Source organism: Scomber scombrus, chromosome 12, assembly GCF_963691925.1.
Source record: "Scomber scombrus chromosome 12, fScoSco1.1, whole genome shotgun sequence".
Classification (NCBI taxonomy): Eukaryota; Metazoa; Chordata; class Actinopteri; order Scombriformes; family Scombridae; genus Scomber; species Scomber scombrus.
The window spans coordinates 8,735,466-8,759,883 of NC_084981.1; the positions used below are offsets into that span (position 1 = coordinate 8,735,466).

Here is a 24,418-nt window from a genome sequence, read left to right on the forward strand (position 1 = left end):
CTCCAAATTAAGATACTACTTTAATGTAAAGTTGGTTCCTGTGTTATGTTCCCTGTGTGAATGTTTCCATGATTGGTAAGTGTGTTTGATGATGAGCGTGTGTGTGTGTGTGAGAGAGATTAATTATTATTGTGGAGAATGGACAGTCACGAAGCCATGAGTCCTTTAGTCTTGAGTTTTTTTTGCCCTTTTTTTCTCCTTCTGGTCTCACCAGTAACTCATTACTCGAGCACCTAAGCTACATATGCAACTGCTTGCATGGAATCAGATTTGCACATTTTGTCTGTCTTCATCCTCATTCATGATGTAAATACACACGATAGCTTTTGATTTTTCTTTTTCCAAATGTTTTCTTTCATAAACCAAAAGGAAAAAAAACTGTCTAGGATGTACCAGGAGTAACATTTCTATTTTAATGGGGAAACCTTTTTTTAAATTGTCAATCATGCACATTTTTTAATCAACTATCTTTCCAACTTGTGTGTACAGTTGTATATTGTATGTGTACAATAGCAATAGAGATATACTACCTGGTGTAAATGCATGCTAATACATATTATTTTTCATCGTTGGAAGAAAGAGGAAAAAAAAAAAGGCAGTCCAGCCATCTGTGATGATTTCTTTAGCTGTCCGCACTTTGAAGGCACTGACAGAGAGATACGATGCCTTACTTCACTGTGGATCTCTGAGGACTCCTAGAATCAATATTTATGGGGTTTCTGCTTCACTGCAGTCTGGTCGTAATCTTATTACACTTCTATCTTGTGTTACATGGACTTTGGTTGGTTTGTGAAGATGTACAGGACTCTGTGTCGTCGAAAAATCTGATGCCAATTGATTTTTTCCTTGAGTCAGCTTAGACCAATCACTGTATCATGTTGCTGCATTTAATCATGTTAATGCTTCCTCGCTGCTTTGCTCTGGTGTGAAATGGGACGAGTCTCACTACGCTTCTGTCTAAATGGCCAGTTTTTGAGTTTGTGATCGTGCAATGCATAACTGAAACATTAAGGTAAGGTGCATGCTCATTCCTCCTGCCTCCCAGTGCTTCATTGAGTAATAGGAAAGCCATCACTGCAGTCTGGTGTACTCAGAGGCATTGGTTCATTTATTCCTCATCAGCCGTCTTCATTTCATCACTGTTATTACAAATGTGTTTAGGTTCCATTCAGGACAAAATGGTTTTGTTTAACATTCTCCGTCCCAATTAAAAAAAAAAAAAAAAAAAAGATTCTTCAGCAGGAGATGTTGTCATTCTTTGAACAGTTCAATATTTTTATCTTGTTTTTATTACAAAATGTCTGTACAACAAAACAAAAATACACAAAATAGCCATTTATCTTTCAAGGACAAGGTGAAAACCACAAGTTCTATTACAATCCCCTTTGAACTGGTATTCTTGAATAACCTCCAGGTAGTACACATGTCTATACTAACTTCTGTGAGAGCTGTATGCTGGATGACATGACATGTACAGGGACAGCGCATGAAAATGACCTCTGATGAACAACAGTCAGTATGGACGCTTTATCCTGTGTCAAATTCTCTTTGGCTATAAGCCAGCCGTGTTCAGTCATCCAGCTAATTCTGTAGAAGTGAGTCAAAACTCTCTGGGAAGAGGAGAGGATTGTACGACAAGTCCAAAGTCATGTGAGGTGGCCTGGAAAGAAATCTGAAATATCCCTTGCCTTGCAGTGATTTGAAAAGAGGCACTACGGTGCAGAAAGAAGGCTCTGTTTAATAACCTGGTTCATTTGTAATGATTGCTGAGGTACATACTGAGATTGCAGTCAGCTAGGATGTTACAGTTCACTTAAAGGAGTATATTAACATTTAAAAGCACCTGAAGTTATGTTTCCAAATCAAGAGATTTTTGTTCTTACAAAAATAATCATACTGATTGCTGTTGTCATGTTACAGTATTGAGACTACACTGAAGAACATCGAGTGGTTCCACACGAGGAAACACAAATGCTTTGATTGCAGTATTGAAGTGGAACTGTCAGGTCTATACAGTGTCATTACCTATTCTTGTTAACACATTTGTGTTCAATGCCCTGACTCAGGTCAGTAGTAGCATCACATGAAAGTTCAGTTTATGATGGGTCACTTCTCAAACCAATTACATACATTTTTATTCATGCGTCATGAGAACTTGTTTGGCACTCAGGTTACCCAGAGGAGGATTATATCATCTCTGTTGGCAATCAAGAAGTAAACAAACTCAGTGTGAAGTCACTTAAATATCACAAAGGATATTCATTGTGTGACAGTTTTTGAGTTGTACACTGATGACAAGATAACCAGTTTTTGCTGAATGTTAGAATCTGAACATGTCATTTCTATCAGATTGTCTGTTTTTAAACACACTCATAATTTCTACACTCAGAAAGTGCAAGATCAGCGCTTCATGAGGAAACCTCACACACACAGCTGCATCAGTAGATGCAGTGATAATTTCCCAGCGTAAGAATATGTTAACAGTAAATCATAAACATCCATGTTTTACATTTCATGACCCAGCTCCTTGATCCTATTTGAGGAACAGTCCTACAAACGTCACAATCAAAAATATAGAAAAACATCCAGCGTTCTTTCTCCATCTTGTAGTGAAAACTCCCAACAGCATGACAATATATCAACATATGATGGTATGTTAAATTAATTTACATATACATGTAAATAATTAATTTCCTTATGCAAATCATTTTCATGTACATAGAAAACCACTACGTAAAAAACAACTACATGCTGTTGCACAAACTAAACCAGGCTAAAAATACAAGTTCATTTAAAAAAAAATTATGTACATTTCCAAATGTCTCTTAAGTCAATAAGCATCTCCTCGCCCATTTACAAACCCCAGATATGCGCACACATAGACACACACGCTTGTGCACAAGTTGCCCACACTGGAACATTCAGACAAACACATGTCTCTTTGGCTGGTGTGAAGCTGCGGCACCTTGCAGTGTGTGTACATGTAATTACACATTTTCAAAAAAAACACACGCACACGAAAAAAATAACACCATCTAACGGCATAGAAAATAGTTTTCCGATGATGGATGTAGTGATACATATTTCCTATGCATTTGCGTATATATATATATATATATATTTATATTTATATACCAAAACATACTGTATAAGGGTCAGCCACACATATGCCCTTGATTGTGTGTGTAAATATGTACTTTAAAGTCACATTCACATGTGATGTGAAACTCTGTAGGAAGGCATCAATAAATAAAGATGTCAGTCAGTGTATGTGTGTGTGGGTGTGTGTGTGTGTGTGTGTGTGTGTGTGTGTGTGTGTGTTCCTGGGTCTGTCGTGTTCAACAGCTCCAGTTGTCTGTCAGTCATTCTTTGAGTTTTGTGCTGCGTCCATGTTCACCACCTGTAGCTCCGTCAGGTTACTGCTGCTGCCGCTCGACTGCTGACCAATCACCATCTGGAACACAGCACAGCTACGTCAGAAGAGAGTACAGCACCCGGCCATACAGCCAATCATAAGTCATCGCATCACACAACACCTGGTGCAGATGGAGTTCCTGCCACACTGCATGTGGTTTATTATGGCGGAGAGTAATGCTGTAACTGATGCTAATGTTTTTTGTATTCATCAGAAAATACATGAAATAAAATCAGAAGATAATTCTGTTAAATCACATCCTTTATAGTGCTATATAGACTAATGGGACAGATGTATTTTAATGAAGGGAGTATACCAAACATGTTCCTATTCAATCAGCCAATTTCCATGATATTTTCAATCAATTTACATGAGTACACTGTAAATCCCTTTATCAGACTTGAGTTTATACAGTAAAAACATTCGGTTTTGGATTTTCCATGCACTGCTACTGAGGTGTTTTGTTTAGTCTACTGCATGTGTATTTTGCTGCACAACACAAAGTATAAAAAAACGCCAGCTGATTATCCACATTCATACAAAGCAGCAACAGGTTTGGACCCTGAGCATCAGTGTGCCAGTGCTCTGTTAGGATGCATTAGTGCGGTCACGTGGCATGCTGGTTGCATAGGGAATATGAGAGTTTCACTTGTAAAATGCAGATCTTGCCGTACTGGGTGTAGCTGCACCGCTGAGACGGGGATCTGCACCGTGCCTGGAGGTGCTGTGAGGAACACCTGAGGGACAGCACCTGTGGGGAAAAGAACAAGGTGGGGTTTTTTTTTTCTCTTCTAATATTTATTTGAACTAAATTATTAACAAATCCACATCTGTCAGCCAGATAATTAATACCTGTGTCCTGCCCCTGTGCGTGGGACACCTGCATGGCCGAGGTGCCCTGGGAGAAGGCGTTGAGCACAGCCAGACCCCCGTCAGTAAGTGTTGGTGTGGAGGCGTACATCACTGTGTGGGGACTGGGGTACATCATGTGACCCGCCACAGATGTTGGCACTGACGAGGTGACGATAGTTGCTGGGAGACTCACCGTTGCTGTAGAGAGTGAGAGAGAGAGAGAGAAAGAGAGAGGGAGAGAGAGAACACTGGCGTCACACACTGAGGGCAGAAGGCATGTGCACGTCAGCCAGCAGATGGCGCTTAATACCTTTGAAAAGCACTGCCACCATTTCTATATTCAAACTACAGTATTCAGTATGAGTATGTTAACTATTTCTGCTCATTGAGGTACTTTATTCAAATTATAAGACCAAACTAAAATTCTGATGGTGGTTTGTACACAAGTGAAAATTCAGAGTAAAATCTATAAGACCATTCAGTCCAGGCTTCATTCAAAAATGCTCCAGTATGTCGTCATCATCACATTACATCAATTTTAGGTGCTAAATCTTCTTGTATCCTATCATCATTATATTTGAAGTACAGCGGTTTCACTACAAAAAAATCACCAAATGATCAAACTCACCAAACCAGGAAGCTTTCTAGACCTGATGGAGACAAGTCTACAGCAGAGTCTTTGTTCAGAGAGAAGAGTTGACCTACCGGTGGAGTTTGTGGAGGTGTGGGACATTTCAGGGCTGCTGTCGCTGTTGGAGGTGGACTGGGTGTTGGGGTGGACCTGGATAGCCTGGAGCTGCTGGGGAACACCTGCTCCTGGAGACACACAGAGGGCATTCAACCGCCACAGTAAGTCATCAAACTCCCCCTGCAGGGATCACCAGTAGCTGCAGTGGTGAGGGGGGGGGGGGGTTTTGTGGAAGCAGTGGCAGTACTGTTAGTTGATATAATACAAGTTGTGCAAGGGGCATTTTAGTAAACCTAGTGTTAGGTGTATGATTGTTAGTCACAGCAATAAAGGTAGCATTAGCAGCGGCAGCTTTAATGAAGATATGTTTATTAGTAGAAGCAGGCATTGATGGGGGACAGACAGGCAGAGCAGGTCACCTGTGAGGGAGACAGCAGCAGGGAAGCGGAAGACAGCCTGCTGTCCCTGCTGTGGCTGCGGGGCGGCGGTCAAGGCCTGACCATGCTGCCCCTGGAGGGCCAGGGAGTGCTGCTGCAGCTGGCTCAGAGGAATGGTGGGGGTGCCAGGGGGGAGAGGAGTGCCTGCTGTGGGCGCACACATACACACACACACGCACATACACACATTCAGAAGGGAATAAGACTAAATGCAGAAAAAGTGAGGAAAAAAAAGTGCTAGTTAATTTCAGCAAGAACACATTTTTGTAAGAAATTTGCTGTTTGAGGAATCCTGCAGTTCAGATTTAGATCAGATGCAACAAAGCAAAGCAGCAATATGAGAATTGTATTTTCATGTTAAAGAAATAATCATTAAACACAGTCAAATGTGTGTCCGGTGTTTTTTTTTTTTAATAAGGAATTTCTGCATGACTCAGCCAATCTGCTATGTTGCGTTAATATTCAAATACTTCCTGCCTATAAACTTTTGTGCCCTTCCGTGTGTCCCAAACTGTTTTTTTAAACAAATGGCAGATATTTTATTGATTTTAGGAACATGACTTGTGAGTTACACCCTCACATTTGGTCATATGCTCCATAGACAGTTGCTGCAGCAGGGTGGGCAGGCCCTTTCAAGCTGTCAACTGAGGAGGTTTTTAGTGTGGGAGGGTGTGTTGTTCCACCTGGCACTGCTGCCATGTGCCAGACAGGTGGTGAAGAGGAGAGAGAGGGAGTGAGCAAGTGGGAAAGAGAGAGAGAAGGAGAGGGAGGGGGAGAGAGAGAAGTGGACGGCAAGAGGAGGACGGATAGAGAGAGAGAGAGAGAGAGAAAAAAGGGTGGGAAAGGAACAGAGGAGCTTGCTTGGCTGTCCTTCAGCTGTCAGTCAAAATAACACACAGGACCCATTAGTGTGCATCATGAGTGTGTCTGTGCTCTGCCACAGCTGAACAGACAACCGTCACAATGCAACAACCAGTTACTGCCAATACTGAGTAAGTACAACAGTGAGGAGCTCTTGTGCTACATAATTACAACAACATGTACTGTAGAAACGATCACATCAGGCAGCGTTTAAGCGTCAACCAGCATTTTTGAACTGTTAATGACCGTACAAATAAACCGTCTGCAGCACCGAGGACTTTTTTTTTTTTTTGCGATAACTACATGACAAACCTCACATAGAAGAAGAGAGAGAAAGTGAAAGAGTGACAGTTATACCTCTGTATTCTCTGACTGCGGATAATATGAAAGTAAATTCTAGTGATATTCAAATACTCCTCTTGCCTTTGAGGGAATTGTGACCTCTTGGCATCCCCGGACCCCTCTTGGAGACCCACAGATGTAGACTCAGTATTTTTCCCCCGACACATCCGCCAAGAAAAGGAAGTGTAATGATTAATTACTGCGAAAGCTAATTTAGAATCACTTCGGGGATCCCAAAAATCAGTCTGCTGCCCTGAAGTCCTCAAAATGAGTTGGTGAGGTTGAGGTCACTTATGTTTCAGATTGGGTCTGTGAAGCCCCTTCCCTCCCCCCTTAATGAAAGGTCACGTCTAGTTCAGAATCAAGTCTGTCACAAAGCTCCATAAAGTACAGCTTATAATTTCAGCCGTGGTCCTTCATTGAATATTCATGACTAATTATGGGCCGTATTCATTAGACCTCATTGCCAGGTCTATTGTGTCCCTCTCTCCTAATTATTCCCGTCCCTGAGTGACAATCAAAGGCAGGGCTCATCACCAAATAGACCTGGCTTCCCTGGATACTGGGGGGGGCTTTGTAAAAAAAAACAAAAAAAACAACAACCCATGGGTTCTGAGTGTTGGTGACTGGCTGTGAAGGGCTGTTGTGTGATGTAAAAAAGCTCAGAGAGAGAGGCACGACCACCCTGAGATGATGGCTGAGGTCGCAGCGCGGCGCCATTCAAATTCTAATCAGCTATAATAAGCACGACCACATTAACAAAACATGAAGCGCTGCAGGAGTGGTGTCTCGATTATAAAAGATGAGGTTAAGTCAGTCAGAGAAAGACAAACACACCATAAAGAATATAATGAAAGAATTGTGGGGAGGGAGGGAGGGAGGGAGGGAGGGAGTTCTGAATGTTGAGAACGACACTCTCCGGGTTTTAATGTCCTACGTACCGGGCATGAAGGTGAAGCCACCGGGCAGCTGCATGACCCCCGTGGAGCCTCCGGCGGTCTTGAGGACGGTGCCGTTGGCGCTGATGTTGCTGTTGGCCGAGATGGGAGCCAGGTAGTTGGTGATGGGAAACGACGGCCCGCTGCTCACCTGCATGGTGGTGGAGGTGGTAGGTACTGTGGACTGGGCGCTGCTGGTAGTGCCTGGGAGGCTGGCTACCGTGAACGTCGGCTTCAGCGTGTCCTGAAGGGAGAGAAAGCAAAACGGCGTGAGTGGGAAGATGCGGCTGATGAGACAATAATATAAGATCATCGCCTGCATTCTGTCAAAGAATATACCAATGTGCTATTGTGTTGCTAGTGTTTTACTGCGCTCATCTGCCAAAAATCATTGAACCCAGCAACCTCAGAAGAGTTTCGCATTAGGACACCTAAAACAACACCGTTAATGGGGCTTTTCCTCTCTAAACCAGTTAAATGTGAGGGGGGGCTTTGGTGCTTTGAGTATTTTCAGGGATCAATGGGTGGGTGACAGAAACCAGAGTGGGGGTAATGACATAAACAAGGTAGCAAAAACATGCTGGGACCCCTCTAATTGCATCCACATGTAAAATACTAAGTGGTGAGGGGACAAACTCTCTCCCAGAGCAACTCCACTCTGCAGCTGACAGGAACAGTAAGTTGCGTTAACGTTGAGGAAAACATCTCTCTGTGGTTAACACTGAATGTAAGATTTTTTATTCAAGGAGGCAACATTTACTAAGAAATGAATACGGAAAATGGAACACTAAACAAAACCAAGGGCCACAAGAGTTTACAGCCATGCTAGCGGCTCTGTGAAACTACTTCAACACAGAGTTGTCTAATTGTGCTGCTAAAGGATAATCAGTCTTTATAGGATCCATCCTCTGGGGAACATGAATCTGTGCAAAATGTTACATTAATCCATCCAATAGTAAGATAATTCAGTGTGAAGCAAAGCGGTGGACAAACCAACACTGGAAAATGACTTTTCTCTACAAGACAAAAGCATTTCTAAATCATAGCAGCTGTGAAGTCACATCCTCTTTGAACAAGGTGACCAAATACTAGTTTCATTCTCCGTCCATTTGTCATCTACACCCTCTTATCACGCAATTAATATCTAGTCGCCGCTCCATCAAACTCTACTGAAGAGGAACAAAAACATATTTTCCTCCCTCGTGTTTTTGTCGAGTTACTATGACAACTAAATGACTGTGTTACATGTCACGCAAAAGGCTATGAATTTAGGCAAATGCTCGCATAAACTTAAGATCAAAAAGGAGGTGAGGTGTAGCATCACGCCATACACTAATGTGAACATCCATTGAACAGCAGAGCAGGATGTGTTGGTGAGTGGGCTGCATGATAAGAGGAGGGTAGGCGTAAAGCCAGGACTATAAGGCACATCTAAACCCACCGTGCCTGTTTCTATGCACTTATCACATGATACTAATGATCTGTTACAGCGGAATGGGAGAAAGCCTACACATTAGGAGGTATGCATCTCCATGTGGTTTCAATATGCTTTGAGGGGTTGATTCCGGATGATTAAGAAGGGATACAGCGAATGGGCCGAGACAATTTACTGGAGGCAAATATTTCAAGTTACCTCCCGTTAACCCGGGGGGTTAATACCACAGCACAAAAAAAGCTTTAAAAACAATATGGAATGAGGCAAAGTGGAAATAGTCTTGGGCGTTTGATTGGGGAGCTGCGAGCCCAGTAAAGGAGAGGCTGTTTCTCCACATGTCTGGACTACAGAAGACATCATAAATACCTGCTGCATTTCAAAAGCTTCTCCAAGAAACCAAGAAATAAAGACTCAAAAGAACACAACCGGTGTATCTTTTGCAGTTCCTCAGTATTCTACAAAGCACAGTGCGAGGCCAATAGTCTGAGCAAGCCATTACTGGTTTTATATGTGACCGATTACATAGGTGAAAGGTGGAGGATCCAGCTTGGACTCCACTGATAAGGCCTACCCAACCACACGCTGCCATGCAAACATATAAATGGAGCTACTGTAGAGGACGTCTTTCAGTCTTCAGCCACGTCCCAGTACTGCTAACATCTTAATAATACAGATAGTCTCCTATCTTGCACTATTTTATTTTTATTTTATTTTATTTGACGACAATAAAAACAACCAGAAGATAAATAAATAATAATAAAAAAGGCTGCTGCAGTTAAGTCGGGAGTCTTCTGGCCTCCATAATGTACAGATGGCGAAGCAGGTGTTGTCTTTTACATGCTGTTCTGAATCAACGAGAGTATACTGAACTAAAACTGCACAGCGCTGAGCAGTTCATTGCCTGATCCAGGCCCTGCTGAGGGGCTCTGACAGTCCAAGGTCCTTTACCTCTTTAGTTAAACAGCAGCTGGAAAGTCGAAGGAGGAGGGGCACGCAGATGACTCAGTTGTTCTGCCCTTCTGACCAAAAAGGAAAACTGAACAAATTCGTAAAATAATAATCTATCATCCATTTACTAAACAACTACCAGTCATGTCATTCATCACAGAGTGACTGCTGATAATCAGACCGTGACACAGCTGTCAGCATGTCTTCATTTCCCCAAAAGACTCTCCGGTTTGGGTTAAATAGTTTCACTAACGTTCACATTAGACTCACTACACATTGGCAGAGAAGTTACTGATAATCTATCTCATAATAATACGTAGATAAATAATAATTAAGGTTGTAATATGACAGAAAGAGAGGAGAACAGTTCCAAAGCGGGACAAACCCCCCCCTCCCTCCCCACAACCGATCAGTTCTACTTGACATTGGAGATGAAGTGTTAGCATTTATTAGCCAGAGTGTGTGTCTGTGTGGCAGGCTGAGCAGAGTCAGACCTGTGTGAGGTTGGGCACAGGGGACAGGGGACAGGATAGGGGCGAGAGTACAAACAGCTGAGGGTACAGACAGCTGGCGGGAAACCTGAGCACCTCTGAGGGGGAATTAACCCTTTCCAGGCCAGCTGAGGCGACAGGGGGCCACGTGTAAAGGCAGTCGCCATCTGACTTTTAGCAGTTCTCGGTATTGGGGTTGTACAAAAATTGACTGAATTCTTGTAATGGAAAGACAGGTTTCACTTTGATCTCGCTAACAGCTTTGATATTGCACTGCTCTACAGAGCAATAAATGTCTGCACTTTGCTTTGCTGTCAGGTTTCTACTCTGATCCAGTGAGGACCGAGCTTAACCTGTGTGGTAACGTGAGAGTAGTCGGAGTCTAGTCAAACTGCCACTATCGCTGTGACCTACATAGCAAACTTCCACTGACCTACTGCTTTGTTTGACCATCTCCATGTGTCTCTGTTCAACTGGCCATTCTATAAACAGCCCTGGCTTTTAGTTCAGAGTCAAGGCAGTGCATAGTAAACATAGGCCACAGTGGTGTAATGCATTCCCCTGGACCAGAAGTGAGGAGAGAATCATCCCTGTGAAGTAGTCAAAGCTTAAACTCTGTCACTTCCTCTATTCCCGTCCATCTCCAGCTCCTTCTAATACAATCACACAAACTAGTATATCATATCATGCCTGTCACTATAAATGCAAAAGAGACTACTGCCTCCTCTCCAGTGTCACAATGGAACACTGAATAGTATATAATACAGTATAAGAGAGCTGAAATTATTAGTCAATTAATCAGTTATTCTTTATTCTTTTAGTACAAATGTCAGCTGATTTTCTTCTGTCTTCTGTCATAGTGAAACTGAGTGTGTTGGGAGACATCACACTGGGCTTTAGGAATTTGTGATGGTCCATTTTTAATGATATTTTAGAGACTAAATCATCTTAATTAGTTAGTTACAGTTCTACAGTATATAATAGTATGCATACTTATTGGATTCTAATTGAGTTGGGTACTTTGAATTATGGCAAGTGTTACTTTTTCAAATCACATGACACAATTACTGAAATTTAAATGGGCTCTTTACTCGTTCCTCTTGTCTAATGTGAAGACTGTGGACAGCAGCAGAGGACAGCAGACAAACACACTATTCCCCTGATTTTCTGGTTAATGATCTAACGTCACCTGACCTTACGGTGGTGCAAATGAATCAATCAATCTGCATTAGACTAATGTAGCCACACAATGGCCGACAGTTCAGGCAATGTGAGCTTCCTGTCTTAGAATTATGGACATTATTTTTCCCTCCTTGAGCTCAAGGACAAAAATATACTGAAGAGTTTTAGTCTAGGTGCAGGTGGCTTATCTATTGTTAGAGCTTAACCTATTGTGATAAGAAATTACTGTCAAAGGAAGATTAAAACTGACTTGTTTGACTTGTTTAGCGCTCGAGTTGAAGGCCTGTCAAGGCTACAATAACTGGGCCAATCAAAACAAACCAGTTGTGTGTTATTGTTTTACTGCTTACTTTTCCTGATAGTGATAGTAGACACAACGATAGATACAATCCAACAGTTATCTTTTCCCATAGCAACACTTAAATAATAGATGTGTGTGCATTAATAAGTAACGCAGAAGTTACTTTTAATTTAGTGACTTTTCTCTTAACTAATTACTTTAACATGTAATTATTCAATTAATTTTGAAAGAAGTCACTAGTAACTAACTTATTACTAATATTCAGTAATTTGCACAACACATACAAAAAGATTTAGATGAGCTTTAGATCACTGGTTTCTCCATTTGTTTTCATGTCAACTTCACTACTGCCTCCATGGCTTGGAGGGAAAAAAACGCATAGCCTGGCCTGAGGAAACATATCACTTACTATAATGAAGCACCAGAACGCAACAAATGAAGCCAGAATTTATTACTGTGTGAAATGAGGGCTGAGTCGTCTGGAAGAAGCAATGAATCCTCTGGACTTATGCTATGTAATGCATTTTACAATAGAGGGGCATTATTAGAGAGCAGAAACAGAAGAGAGAGCTCAAGTATTATACATTCTGCCCCCTCTTATATCCACTGTACATATAAAATGAATCCTGATATAAAAAAGGATCAGGAGGCAGAACTCAATTTGTGAAAACCACAACAGAGGAAAACAATCTTGATCACACACACGAAAAATGGTACAAAAAAAAAAAAACAAGTGTTCTTTGTTTATGTGGCCACTGATTTGTTAAAATATGCGTTTCTTTCAATACTGCTGGTTTCCAAACTTTAGTGCGTTCGTAAGGGTTCTATATATGGTAAGAGAATTAAGCCTCCTCTGCCCTCCTCACATTCACAGACATCAGAAAAGAAAAGAGCCGGTTTTTAAAAAAGGAAAGAAGGAAACGAGAGAGTAATTAAAAGACGAGGGACACAAATGATTCCCTATCCATCAAGGATTAAATCATTCCAAATTGAAGGTGACAACTGGCAGGCTAGTGCGGTGTTGGTTGGAGAGCCCATTGTGCAGTTTACTGGTGGCTGGCCCTCATCTAATCTCCCATTTGCTGGCTCCCATCTCCCAGTCTGTCACCCTGCCAGCAACATGGAATTTGCAGCTCCATTTGGGACTGCTAAAAAAGGCAAGGCAGCCCAAGTGGAGGAGGTGCAGCCAATGGCGGCTGACCTGTCCAGTTGCTTGCTGTAAAATAAGGGGGGGGTGACATAACGTTACTTTCCTCCCCCTCCGACACAGCCAACATGCTGCTCTCTCTGCCGAATCCCTGACACCACTGCCACCTCTCTCTCTCCCTCTCTCCATACACTCCGTTTAAGCCTTGTGATAAGAGTCCATATCACAGTAAATTAACTTTTCATTATCTCAGCGATTCTATCTTATCACCTGACACTCGCTCTGCTCTCTCACGACAGCGGCGAGGAAGACATGAGAAAAATAGTAGAAAGACAAACATTCTATAATAATCTATTCAAGTGCAGCGGTTTAATTTCTCTGGGGGGACAGATTCAAATTCATACACGTTTACAGGCGAGTAATATGCTGAAAGATGAGGCTGTCAAATCTACCAGGGGGAGGTCTAAAGAGCCATAAAATGCAGAGAAAAACAAACATGTCATTGGTGGTCAGGATAGTGGTCTTAGTCTGGAAGTTTTCTGTGTTGCTTCCAACATTACAGCGGCAAAGGCAATGTGATCCGAGTATAGAAGCAAATAGTGGTCTTAACCAGGGTGCAATTAGGGGGGGGAAATGAGGGGGGGGGGGGGGGGGGGGTGTTTGTGAAATGTTTTTATTCATGAAAATAAATCAGAACCACATTGGGCCTGTGTAGAGTATTAAACATATTCTTTCATACAGGCTACAATAAAAGAAAAGCTTATAAAATTATTACGAACTTGAATAAAACCTGAACTTGACCACTGCACTTGCATGAAAACTCATTAAGTAGAACGATATGTTCACTCTCAGTAATGTGATGTCAGGTTCATGCCTCGTCCTTACCTCCACACAGGAGATGTGATCATACAGGCTCTAACTAAATAAAAGGTTAAATGCTAATTAAAGCCAGAATTAAATCTCCCAACGCTCCTTTCAGTACTGTGGAGAGCGCTACTCATACAGATGTGCCACTTCACTTAATGTCATTCTTGCACGTCACGGTTTAATTCAGCTCTAAGTGCAGCAGACTTCAATACTGAGTAGAAAATTACCACAACATGCAATATGTATCAGACTAAGAAAACAGTCTGCTTTGATTCTTCTTATGCCATTCTGTGGAGAGTCAACCCCGGTGTGTGGCCCCTCTTTTACCCACAATTCTCTGAACGGGGACGTTGGCAACCCCTGATCCATTTATTGCATCATCACACAACCTAAAAGCTGCGTCATCTCTACTGTCACACGAGCGCTGATAGTGAAAGTCCGTTTCTGATTGAATTGTTGTTTGCACTGATGTTCTCACGCTGCAGCACTTTACTTAGATTTTTTTTTTTTTTTTTTTAAATAGCCCTCGTTTATTTTAGATATGTTATACTATCCATGAGTGAAGCAGTATGAATCACTGTGAGGGGGATAAATTTTGTCCCCACTGGAGATAAAAATAATTTAGCAGAGGCAGGGATATATAGACCAGAGAGGGGGAGGGGGGGGATCCCCACCATCCCTCCTGCAAACTGCACGTCTTAACCATTTGAATTTTATAAGCAAGTGAGACCCTAATTCTGAATAGTTAATGTTTACATTTAAAATACCACTGAATTCACAATATTTCACTTTGAAAACCATCTATCTCAATTCATGTGGTCTGAGTGTTATTGTTTTCAGGTTGTTCAGTTTCAAAATCCTTTTCTTTACCAGCAAATATATTTTATTCTTGGATGTTCAGAAACCCAGGAACTCATTTTACAGTCTGAATTTGAGCAACCAAATGTTTAGACTATTGAATTTTAGATCAGAATCAAGCTTTAATATTTGGCCTAAAAAAATAAATATACCTGAAATAAAGTTTTAGAATTACTAATACTACACAACAATGTAATACAATACTAATAATCCAGACCATAGAAATTCAGATAGATGGCTTCAAAAGTAAAATATTTCAGTGATCTCAGAGCAACAAATGTACGTAACCATGATTTCAACAGCGACAGCACTGACAGCCACACTGGGAAGAGAAAGAGGGGGATGAAGTAAATGAGAGAAGGAGAGGAAAAGTGAGGGACGAAGGAGGGGAAACCCAGAAAAGACTGTCATACTGAGAATTCAGTGTGAAGCTAGATCCTTTATGCAAACATAAGTTATGGGACTTGCCATCCCCTTCCAAAAATAGACCCAAAAAGCATAAAAACATCTGTCCTGTAAGAACATGTGATATTAGAAAGCAGCCATAAAGAGCTGCTGGGGGACACAGAGGAGGACAAATCTACCCTCTTTTTTTAAGCTTGACATTTATTATAATTTCTGCTGTACCCACTATTCCGTTAACCCATCATCTCCACTTCCATTGTCAGCCATTGCATTTCCCGGTATGCTCTTAGAGACCAGTGTTGAAGCCGTTTCCTTCAACTGTTGATTTTAAGTAATTTATGTGTGCTGAGAGAGTCGTAGCAAAAGAAAAACGAGGCTTTTCTGACATTAAGTGAGTCACGCACTTTAAACTTAATGTCTTAACGCTGCATTACGGTCAACTGAAGGCACTCTCTGTGGAATAATATTCACATTTCTCCAATCCATCACATGCAGTGAGCTCAGTTTTCACTACCAGATTTAAGTCTGATGACATCAACTCAACAATCAACTCAGCGCAGGCAGATAAGCACCAGACCAATCAGCAGATGATTGGATGATAATGTGACCCGCAGGCCTTTTAAAAGTCTTAAACTTTGTTATCAAGGACTCCCATGAACCTATCAACTCTGAGACCATGAAGTCGTAAATATCAACTGGAGCATGGATCTCAATCTGCACAGACCATTTCTTCACTTAAATGTATTGAGGATCTGATTTTGGTGAGAAATTTTGCAGTGTGTTTCCACAATGCAGCCATGTTTGTGCATTCATCCAATCAGGTGTAGGTGGGGTTTGATTTTACATGATGCTACATGTTGGACATCATGTGATGGCTTTGACAGGCCATTCTGAAGAACTGTTGCCAATATACCTTAAGTATAATATAGATTTGTTTAACAGCTAGAAAAACCTGTTCGGATCTGACTCTTCAATAATAATAATAGTAAGTCATACACTACTAAACAAAATGGATTCCTAGTCACCAATAGCTCTTTGCTGGTTAATCATTCTTCCTTTTTCTCTAGATTTTCCTGTTAATCCTGCAGGACTATCATAAGCAATAACATTGTGGCACCAGAATTTCTACTGTCACATGATTTTATGAGCTATGCATACACCAAACACAAAATGATTCTACTTCACTTATCTTCTTGGCTCGACTCTTTTTTCTTCTCCAAAATGTCCTCCTCTTCCCCCCACTAGCCATTGCAACCTGAACTGTTTAGACTAGGTTGGACTGTATGTATGACATACTTCTCCTGATGAATAGTGTCCAGACGCTGCAGAGGTGCACGCGTCGACTGTGCAAACAAACCCACTGTGCAGAAACAATCCCCCCCGAAATTGAGGACTTTGTATCCACCTGCCGTGTCCTAACCATAACAGAGCTGATCGTGACATGGATCACGCAGTGACAATTTCTAGTGTTTCACCCTTTGTTAGCAGTGTTCATGGGGCCCATGCTGGTCTCCCACAGTCAGAACAGCATCGGGGGGGCAGAGGTCACTGCAAAGCCACCTAAATACATGTCAAATGAAACGAGACATAAAGTATCGTTCAAATTTTTCCATTCCGCCCGCTCGTATCTACATCCTTACCTCCCCTTCATATCACTAAATGAGTTTGGGGGGTGGGGTGGGGGGGAAGAAAAAAAGAAATCACAGGACTCCAAAGACAGCTGCAGCTTATAAGGAATGTGAGGGGCCTCAGCCAAGAGAGCAGGCAGGGAAACCATACCATATATGGCAACAGAGGCAGAATCTAATTTTTATCAATGAGCGGAGCGGGCATAAGAGTGGCTTAACATGCGAAGGTTGATCTCCCATCCTCGACGGTGTATGGTACGTGTTAGTTAGTGCCTTGTGAAAACAGCACGCAGGCAAACAGGCAGTGAAGTGTCCGTCTTCAAAGGGGTGGACTTAAGCCGTGTAAACAGTGCAGTGAATTTTGGCGTCCAGCACGTGATTGCACGAAGGTGTGGACAGTGAAGTGTGTCTGCTGATGAATTTATTGCTTCACTTCAAAGTCTCTTAAAAGACACAGAGGTTGAAGAACACTTGCAGTAATGTAGTAGAAAATATGCCGGGACACAGGACTGCAGTCTTCATTAAAGTGATTAAATAGGGGAATAATGTTTAGGAGAATTCAGTGTATACATTCATATTTCATCAATTAAAAAAACCCCATCATAAATTCAACTTATTTTGGATATGAAGCTTTTTAGAAGGTTAACAAGTAAGAAAAAAGGCACAAAATGTTTGATATTCCGTGTTTTTGCTGAAATATAACTTCTGTTTCACTAGCTCAGTGTTTTCATGCGTGCACCCAAGACAGCGCCGTCCCAAAAAAAAATGTAAGATAAACAGCAAAGTGCTTCATATAGCAGGCTGCATGTTTCTCATCCTAACACAAGCCAGACCTGCTGTGATTTATCTTGAAGAGTGTGTTACGAGGCTTTCCTGGATGAGAGGTCAGAAAGGTAAAAGTTTAGACAGCTCCCTTTAGTGAGCGGCATAATTCTCTGCTTCTTATCTGGCTATTCCTCAGTCTGCAGCTCTTTGAAGGAGTGCTGAGACTTTTGCTTTAATTAAAAAAAAAAAAAATGACTCAGTGTGTGCTCAGAAGCGAACCACGAGCCCAAAAACCGAGGCCTCACACATAACAGGCAAAAGTTCAAAACTGTGTTTACAATAGGACAAAGATTATTTTCCACAGCTGCTTGTGGGTTTGATTTATTTGCTCTCCTCATGTGCTTGTCTGGCCTTTTCTGGAGAGATTTCCCACTTTATCCATTAGTGACTCTCTATGGAGCGTTATTGGTTCTTTTTTAATTCACAGAGCAAACCGTGCTACCATTAGAGATCAGACAGTGAGACTTTAACACAAGTACTACTGTTGTTGAACACACGGGAAATGGGCTGTGGGGACAAGTACAGAGACGAATGTATTCAACTTTCGCAGCTACTGCCTGACTACTCTCTCCTCACAAGAGATGGGAGTTAATGCCTGCTCTACAAAAGGAAACCTATTCCTGAATTTCACCTTCGTGTCCCCCATGCTCTCCGACTCAGACACCTGGTACGTGAGGTCCGTCTCCTCGAAGCCTGTGGCACTCATGCGCTGGTCCATGGAGGGGTCAGTGCGCGGTGGCGAATCGGGCGAGTTGAGGCATGTTTGGATCAGGGCTTTGCCTGTTTCACTGGTGATCATGGGTTGGAGTTTGCGAGTGGCAAAAGTGTAGACGTGACCCGTTTCACTGGCCACGAGCAGCAGGACCTGGGTTCCCGTCAGGGTGGAGAGTTCATATGCCTGGTAATGAGAAAGAGGAGAACACAAGTGTCTTAAAGAGAGTATAGAATAAGTGTCTGGTGCAGCTGGAACAACAGATTGGGCTTCATTCATACAGCTACAATTCAAACATTTGACTGAGTGGTTTCCAAATTGGGGCTTAGATTAACATCGTGTCATACAAAGTTATCTCTATGGGAGAAGGGGTACAGCAGATTCAAAAGGTGAACATCTGGAAAAAAAATAAAGCAAGAAAACATTAGAATCTAAAAATACCCATGTAGTGAACTCTGACGTATAGCACAAATGAAGCAAAAATAACATGAGATAAGCCTCCCAGAATAGAGTGTGATATAGCTGAGAGACTGATTGCAGCGGGGGACTGGCCTGCATAAGAAGGGGGGAGTGGTAGTAACCCAGTCTGGACGGACGACACGAGGAATCATTCTCCACACGCAGGGGTAGCTGGCTGTAAAACGTGAGGCCACCATTACACTCCTTCGTCTCATCATTCATTATGCAGCGTGCAGACACTTACATACAAACTCCCCTGTGCATAATGAGTTTCAACGGTGTCCAGCACACACACACACTGACACACAATCGAACACACGCAGAGGCTGCACTCACAGTGAACTCCTGAGAAAGCCTCTTTATCTAAATGAGTCATCAGTAATGTGGAGGATGCTTCTGGTGCTGTGAAGGCACAGTGCCATTTACCATCACCTTGGTGAGCACAGTATAGGCATAGCTGGCTGATAGATGTACCATTGTAAGCTGGAGTGCAATCCTCTGTCAGGCAGAGCAAGGAGGAAGAGACAAATCACATTCAAATTGAAGGATTTTATTGAGCCGTTATAAAACCATGCAGTCATGCTAGTCTACTCTATAAGGCTCTCTGTTCTTTTACACTGAGTTCATTATGGGCCATATCGGTCCAGTCCTCACTATCTGTTTGCATGCTAATTGACGCTGACTGTATAATTGCCTTTTGTGTGTAATAATGATGGCAGAGCAAAGAATGATGACCAGCTATTGCGGCTCAATGCTACACTGCCCTTGTTTCACCTGAACACTTCAATTATGTAGAGCTTCGGCTGTGTAACTGCGAGTGGAAGAACGGGGTTAAAAGGAATCTCTGGCTGATGGTACAATTCATTTCAACAACTGCTAATGCAGCCTTACAGAAGTGAATGAACTACACAGCTCTCAGTCATCTTGTTCCCCTACCATCTCCCTTAATTAGCTCTGCAGCGGCCACAGAGCTGTATCTAACAACGGGCCTGATATTTGGCCAACATCCAACACCGAAAAGGACTAATTTGTCAACTTAAGTGTGCGAGGTGGCAGCACAAACTAGACCTTCACAATGCTTTAATAAGTTTCCTTGCTCTGCTGATTTTCCTCATAAATATTCATGACGGCTGGGTGTAAGGGGGTCAACTCCAGCTGTAATTGGTTCCTCTGCCACACAAAACTTCTCGGTCAAAACTACAGATCAAAATAGGATCGAAGACCAACGCCAACAAGTACATATATTTGCACAATTCAATGATGAAAACAAGAGAAGGTTTGTACTCTACGTGGGTGTATTTTTCAGGGTTTGTCTTGTTTCGTCTGCTAGTAATTGGAACACCAGTCCATAATGTGATTAAAGTTGTTTGTTATCTCTCCTCAATGTCTGCCGAGGTGACAACAAAGCCTCCAGCTGCTCTTTTAAAGGTTGCTTAGTCAAAAGTTGAGGCTTCACAGAAGAAGCAAGGATTAATAGATTTATCCAGAAACTGAGTGACAGAAATTTATAAACCAATTTGATCATTTTTTTAATCATTAAAGCCAATTATCAAGCAGAAATGTGCCTGCTGACTCTTGTAAAATATGAGGATTTGCTGCTTTTCTCCATTTTATATTTCAGCAAATTTAATATCTTTGGGTTATGGACTCCAACGGAAGATTTTAGAATGGTAAATCAGAAAAATAATAGAATATTTGCAAACAATCATTAGTTGAAGGCCTTTCTTATGGTAGACATATCTGCTGCAACTACCAACTATTGTTTTTTATCATCAATTAATTGGTTAACTGTTGTATGATTAGTCATCAATCCGTTGAAAGTTCCTGAAACCCAAGGTGGCGTAATAAAGTTATGTGGAAGAGCCCAAAATATTCAAGTTTTGGTTTTGTTATTTAAAAACAGCCAGAGTCAGTTTAGGTAAGGCAGTTTAAGGCTCCTGCCGTTGTGCATGGTGGTTCACTGGTATGGTACACTGGGAAACTTAAAAGGAAAGTAGCTAAACATGTATATTTTCTGCTAAAATGTCTGTCCTGAAAACTAACTATTGAGTGTAGTTACAGCCAGAGGAAAAAGCTAACATACTCAACTCTGGACAAATAATGCAACCAAAAAAAAACAGGAAGCACAAATGTTAATTGAGTAATCTGGTGCTGTGGACTGAGGTAACAATTTGTATTGTGTAAGCATTTATCTGCACCTTATCTGAATCATTTATGAGAAGGGAACAAATGAGCCTGTGCTTCGCTCACCACATCCTTCTAAATGAAACCAGTTCGAGACAAATCTACTATGAATCTTCCCACTCCACCCACTTGTCAATTTTTGTGATGGCTGACACAGCGTAGGCAACATTTTCAAAAATCTCCATCCCCATAGTGTGTCAAATAGTGTTCATGTTGCCAAGAGCCTACATAAAGACACCTCAGTTTCCACGACAACAGTCTGGGATACATGAAAAAAGGAGAAATACAGCAGAGTACACAGTAAAGGTGCTATGAAGTAAAACAAGAACAAATGAGAACTCTTTCATCACAGCGAAGCAGTGCTTACAAGTGTTTGTTTACAGCCATAATGAAAAATGGTTAACTGCTAGCTATGCTTGCTTGTTGGTCAACAGCTGACCCTTTTCTCCAAACAACCAACTTCAGATTCCTTGACGCCAAAAAGCAATACTTTCTCATGGCAGCAATGCATGGTTGAGTTGTGGAGTTCCAGTGAAAGATCGACTTAGGCACTAAAGCTAGTAAGACACTAATGGAGGTAATAATGACTCCCATGGATCAACTTTGCCTGCTTATGTGTCAGGCCCTAATCAACACAACTGAAACCGAGATAAGTCAACACAGGATGATGTGGGCTGGACACCGACATCACAGCACATATTTTGCCATAATGCATGCACAGACAGTCCCTGGCTCCTCTCTTCTGTTTCAGTGCTCTTTGACTGTCCTCTGATCTGCCTTCCTGGGGTTTAGTCAGCTGTTGGCACCTACAGGCCCGCTGCTGCTCACCGCCACATGGCTGCCGCCTGCAAGCAAAGCCCTGCTTCATAGTGACAGAGGGAACAGCCTGTGCACTGAGGGCTACAGATAGGAACTATTTCCAACAGTTTAAGGCCTGTCTGTGTGTGAAGGTGTATGACAATGTGTACATGGATGATTGTGGCAGTTTATCTTGAAGTAACTCTATGTGTGTCAGAGCATATATGTGTGTGTGTGTGTTGTGTGTGTGTGTGTGTGTGATAGTTGAGGGGGTAGGCATGGTCATAAATAGATTTGTCATTTGCTCAAATCTATTTAAAGATCATCAGCCTGTCATGACTTCCTCACATCTACTGAGTCAGTTTGTACCACGATGATGTTGATTTCAGATTTACTGCAGATTACAGCCATTAAACATAATGTGGGATTATTATTGTTATGATAACTGACACAGCATTTCCTCACTGGTGTTATGACTCTGCAGGATAGTGTAGCCTCAAGATGCACACTTATTAGTGGCATGAATGAATGAAATCAATGCAAAGCACAATATATCATTCTGCAGTATATCTGAGCCAATCAACACCTGACCTGGGTGATACTTTAATCCAGTGTTAGTGTCGCTGGATGAGCTGTAAAGGCAATCAGCTTACTCACCTTTTTCATGATGCCAGTCTTCCTCTTGCTGAAAGTGGTGTACCGTCTTAACTTGTTGTCAATAAACTCCATCTTTATCTTTACGCGCCCACGTGTCTTCTTCCCCGGCTTTGCCCCTGCGACCCCTCCGGGTACCATGCCGTAACCTCCGGGAGGTATTCCCACCTCCTGCCCCGTGACTGCAGCCTCCATCTCCCCTCTCTCCCGCTTCACCCCTCTCCTGCTGTCCCCGAGTGAACCCACTGGGTCATCATCATCTCCGGAGTCCGAGTCATTATCCGAGCCGCTGCACAGAGGCGCGCTCTCTCTGTCCGGGTCGAACCTGGCTCCGTGAGGCAGCACGACTCCTGTGTTTAACCCCACCATGTTGCTCTGGATGGCGGTCTGTGTAGGGTTCACTCCGGTTCCGTTCCCGGGTCGCACACCACGCGGACCCCCTGGACCATTAGCCCCCAGCATCCCGACGGCGTCTCTCTCCCCGAGTCGCCCGGCGGAACCGGCGCTCTCGTTGAACCCCGGTAAAGCTTGCCCTGCTCTGACCAAGACGGGACGAATCCCGCTGCCGACAACGCCCGAACCGTGTCCTGTGGTACCTCTGCCCGAAGCTGAGCCGTTTCCAGATGATGCCGACCCAACCTGGCTCGGTAACATTCTATTTACCGGACCGAGTCTCTGAACACCAGCCCAACAAGCCGGAGCGCGTTGTCTCGTGAACGGCTGGTAAAAAAAAAAAAAGCACACACGCCCGGGCCACAAAATGTAAACAAACCAGGCCAGTGGAGGGTTTAGAGACTCCAGGAAATAACCGAGACAAACTTTCGAAAGTGATGCTGCCCCCAAGACCCTTCAACCCCGGCTCAGTTAGGTTCACCCTCCTCCTCTATTTCCAAAACTCTGAGCACTTTCTCAAAAAGGAAAATGCGTAGAGCGCTCTCGATGTTGCTCCGCCGTGTCATGTAGTCCGCACCGTGAACACAAGCTAACGCCGCTATCGGCCTGCTACTAGCTATTTAATATTTTTTACTTGCTCAATCTCTCATTATTTATCTCTTTATGGATCAGGCGTTTATAATAACATCAATATTTTTAAACCAGCGTTTACGATGGCGGACTAATATTACAACCCAGGAACTACTTCCCTCCTTATAAAGAGATACAATGTTTCCTTATTTGGTGCTGTCTCTCCTTATTTGGTGAGTCACAGCGTCGCCTATCGATTGGCTGAGGATTATCTGAGTAGTGCTGCCATTGGTCAATATGAAAGCTCATTAGAATAAATACCAAAATGGTTGCGCTACCGACAACGTCACCGTGGACAGGCAGAGACACCAAAATAACAAAACGTCCAACTTTTGTATTCCCCACAGGTTGTCAATCTCATACCACAAATCATGTTTTCCCAAAGTTTTAATGCCAAAATATCTCTAAATAAATCTATGTCAGTTGAAGCACTTCCGTGTTTCTGTCAGAGGAATTACATTTAGAGATTAGCCCGTATTAGTGTAGATAGACATCTTGTTTTGGAGTATTGAGATGTGCAACAATATGTGCAATAATCTACGTAAGAATCTCAAACTTTTACAAATTATTCTAATAATCACAAGTAGTCTGTTATATCAGCTCTTATCTTATTTTGTTTGTGCATTGTGTAGACATACACCTATACTCACCTAAACTGATTATCTTGCAGACTAGGCCCACATTATAGCAGACTTTCTCAACGACTGCTACATTACTGTTCACTATACCTAGAATTATTTGTAATGACCTTTTTAAAAGAAACGTTTGACAATGTAGTTTTCACTACTTATTTCACTGCAGACACTGCTTGTCATAGTAGGAAAAGCACAGGTGTTACTAATTGCATTATCGTTGACTGACAGAGTGACAGTGAGCCAGCAAGCACAATACCTGCAGCCTGAAACTGAAGCAGTAAATGGCATGCATGAGTAATTTTATCATTGGCACCTATGATAATTTGAACATTG

The 24,418-nt window shown here is 42.3% G+C and overlaps 1 protein-coding gene across 5 annotated transcripts; it reads right to left on the reverse strand.

The window, feature by feature from the left end:
• Positions 1 to 112: 112 nt before the first annotated feature.
• Positions 113 to 23,310, reverse strand: srfb (serum response factor b). Of its 5 annotated transcripts, none has more exons than XM_062431085.1 (8): positions 22,431 to 23,310; positions 18,252 to 18,518; positions 7,537 to 7,777; positions 5,375 to 5,539; positions 4,973 to 5,083; positions 4,268 to 4,465; positions 4,090 to 4,166; positions 113 to 3,454 (listed from the first exon to the last, which is right to left on the reverse strand). In XM_062431085.1, the coding sequence occupies exons 1-8, from the start codon at positions 23,079 to 23,081 to the stop codon at positions 3,359 to 3,361; spliced, it is 1,806 nt and encodes a 601-aa protein (XP_062287069.1). In that variant the 5' UTR covers positions 23,082 to 23,310; the 3' UTR covers positions 113 to 3,358. The 5 variants fall into 5 exon arrangements, with proteins under 5 accessions (XP_062287069.1, XP_062287070.1, XP_062287072.1 ...); XM_062431086.1 differs by having other exon boundaries at positions 4,065 to 4,166; XM_062431088.1 differs by lacking the exon at positions 5,375 to 5,539.
• Positions 23,311 to 24,418: the final 1,108 nt, after the last annotated feature.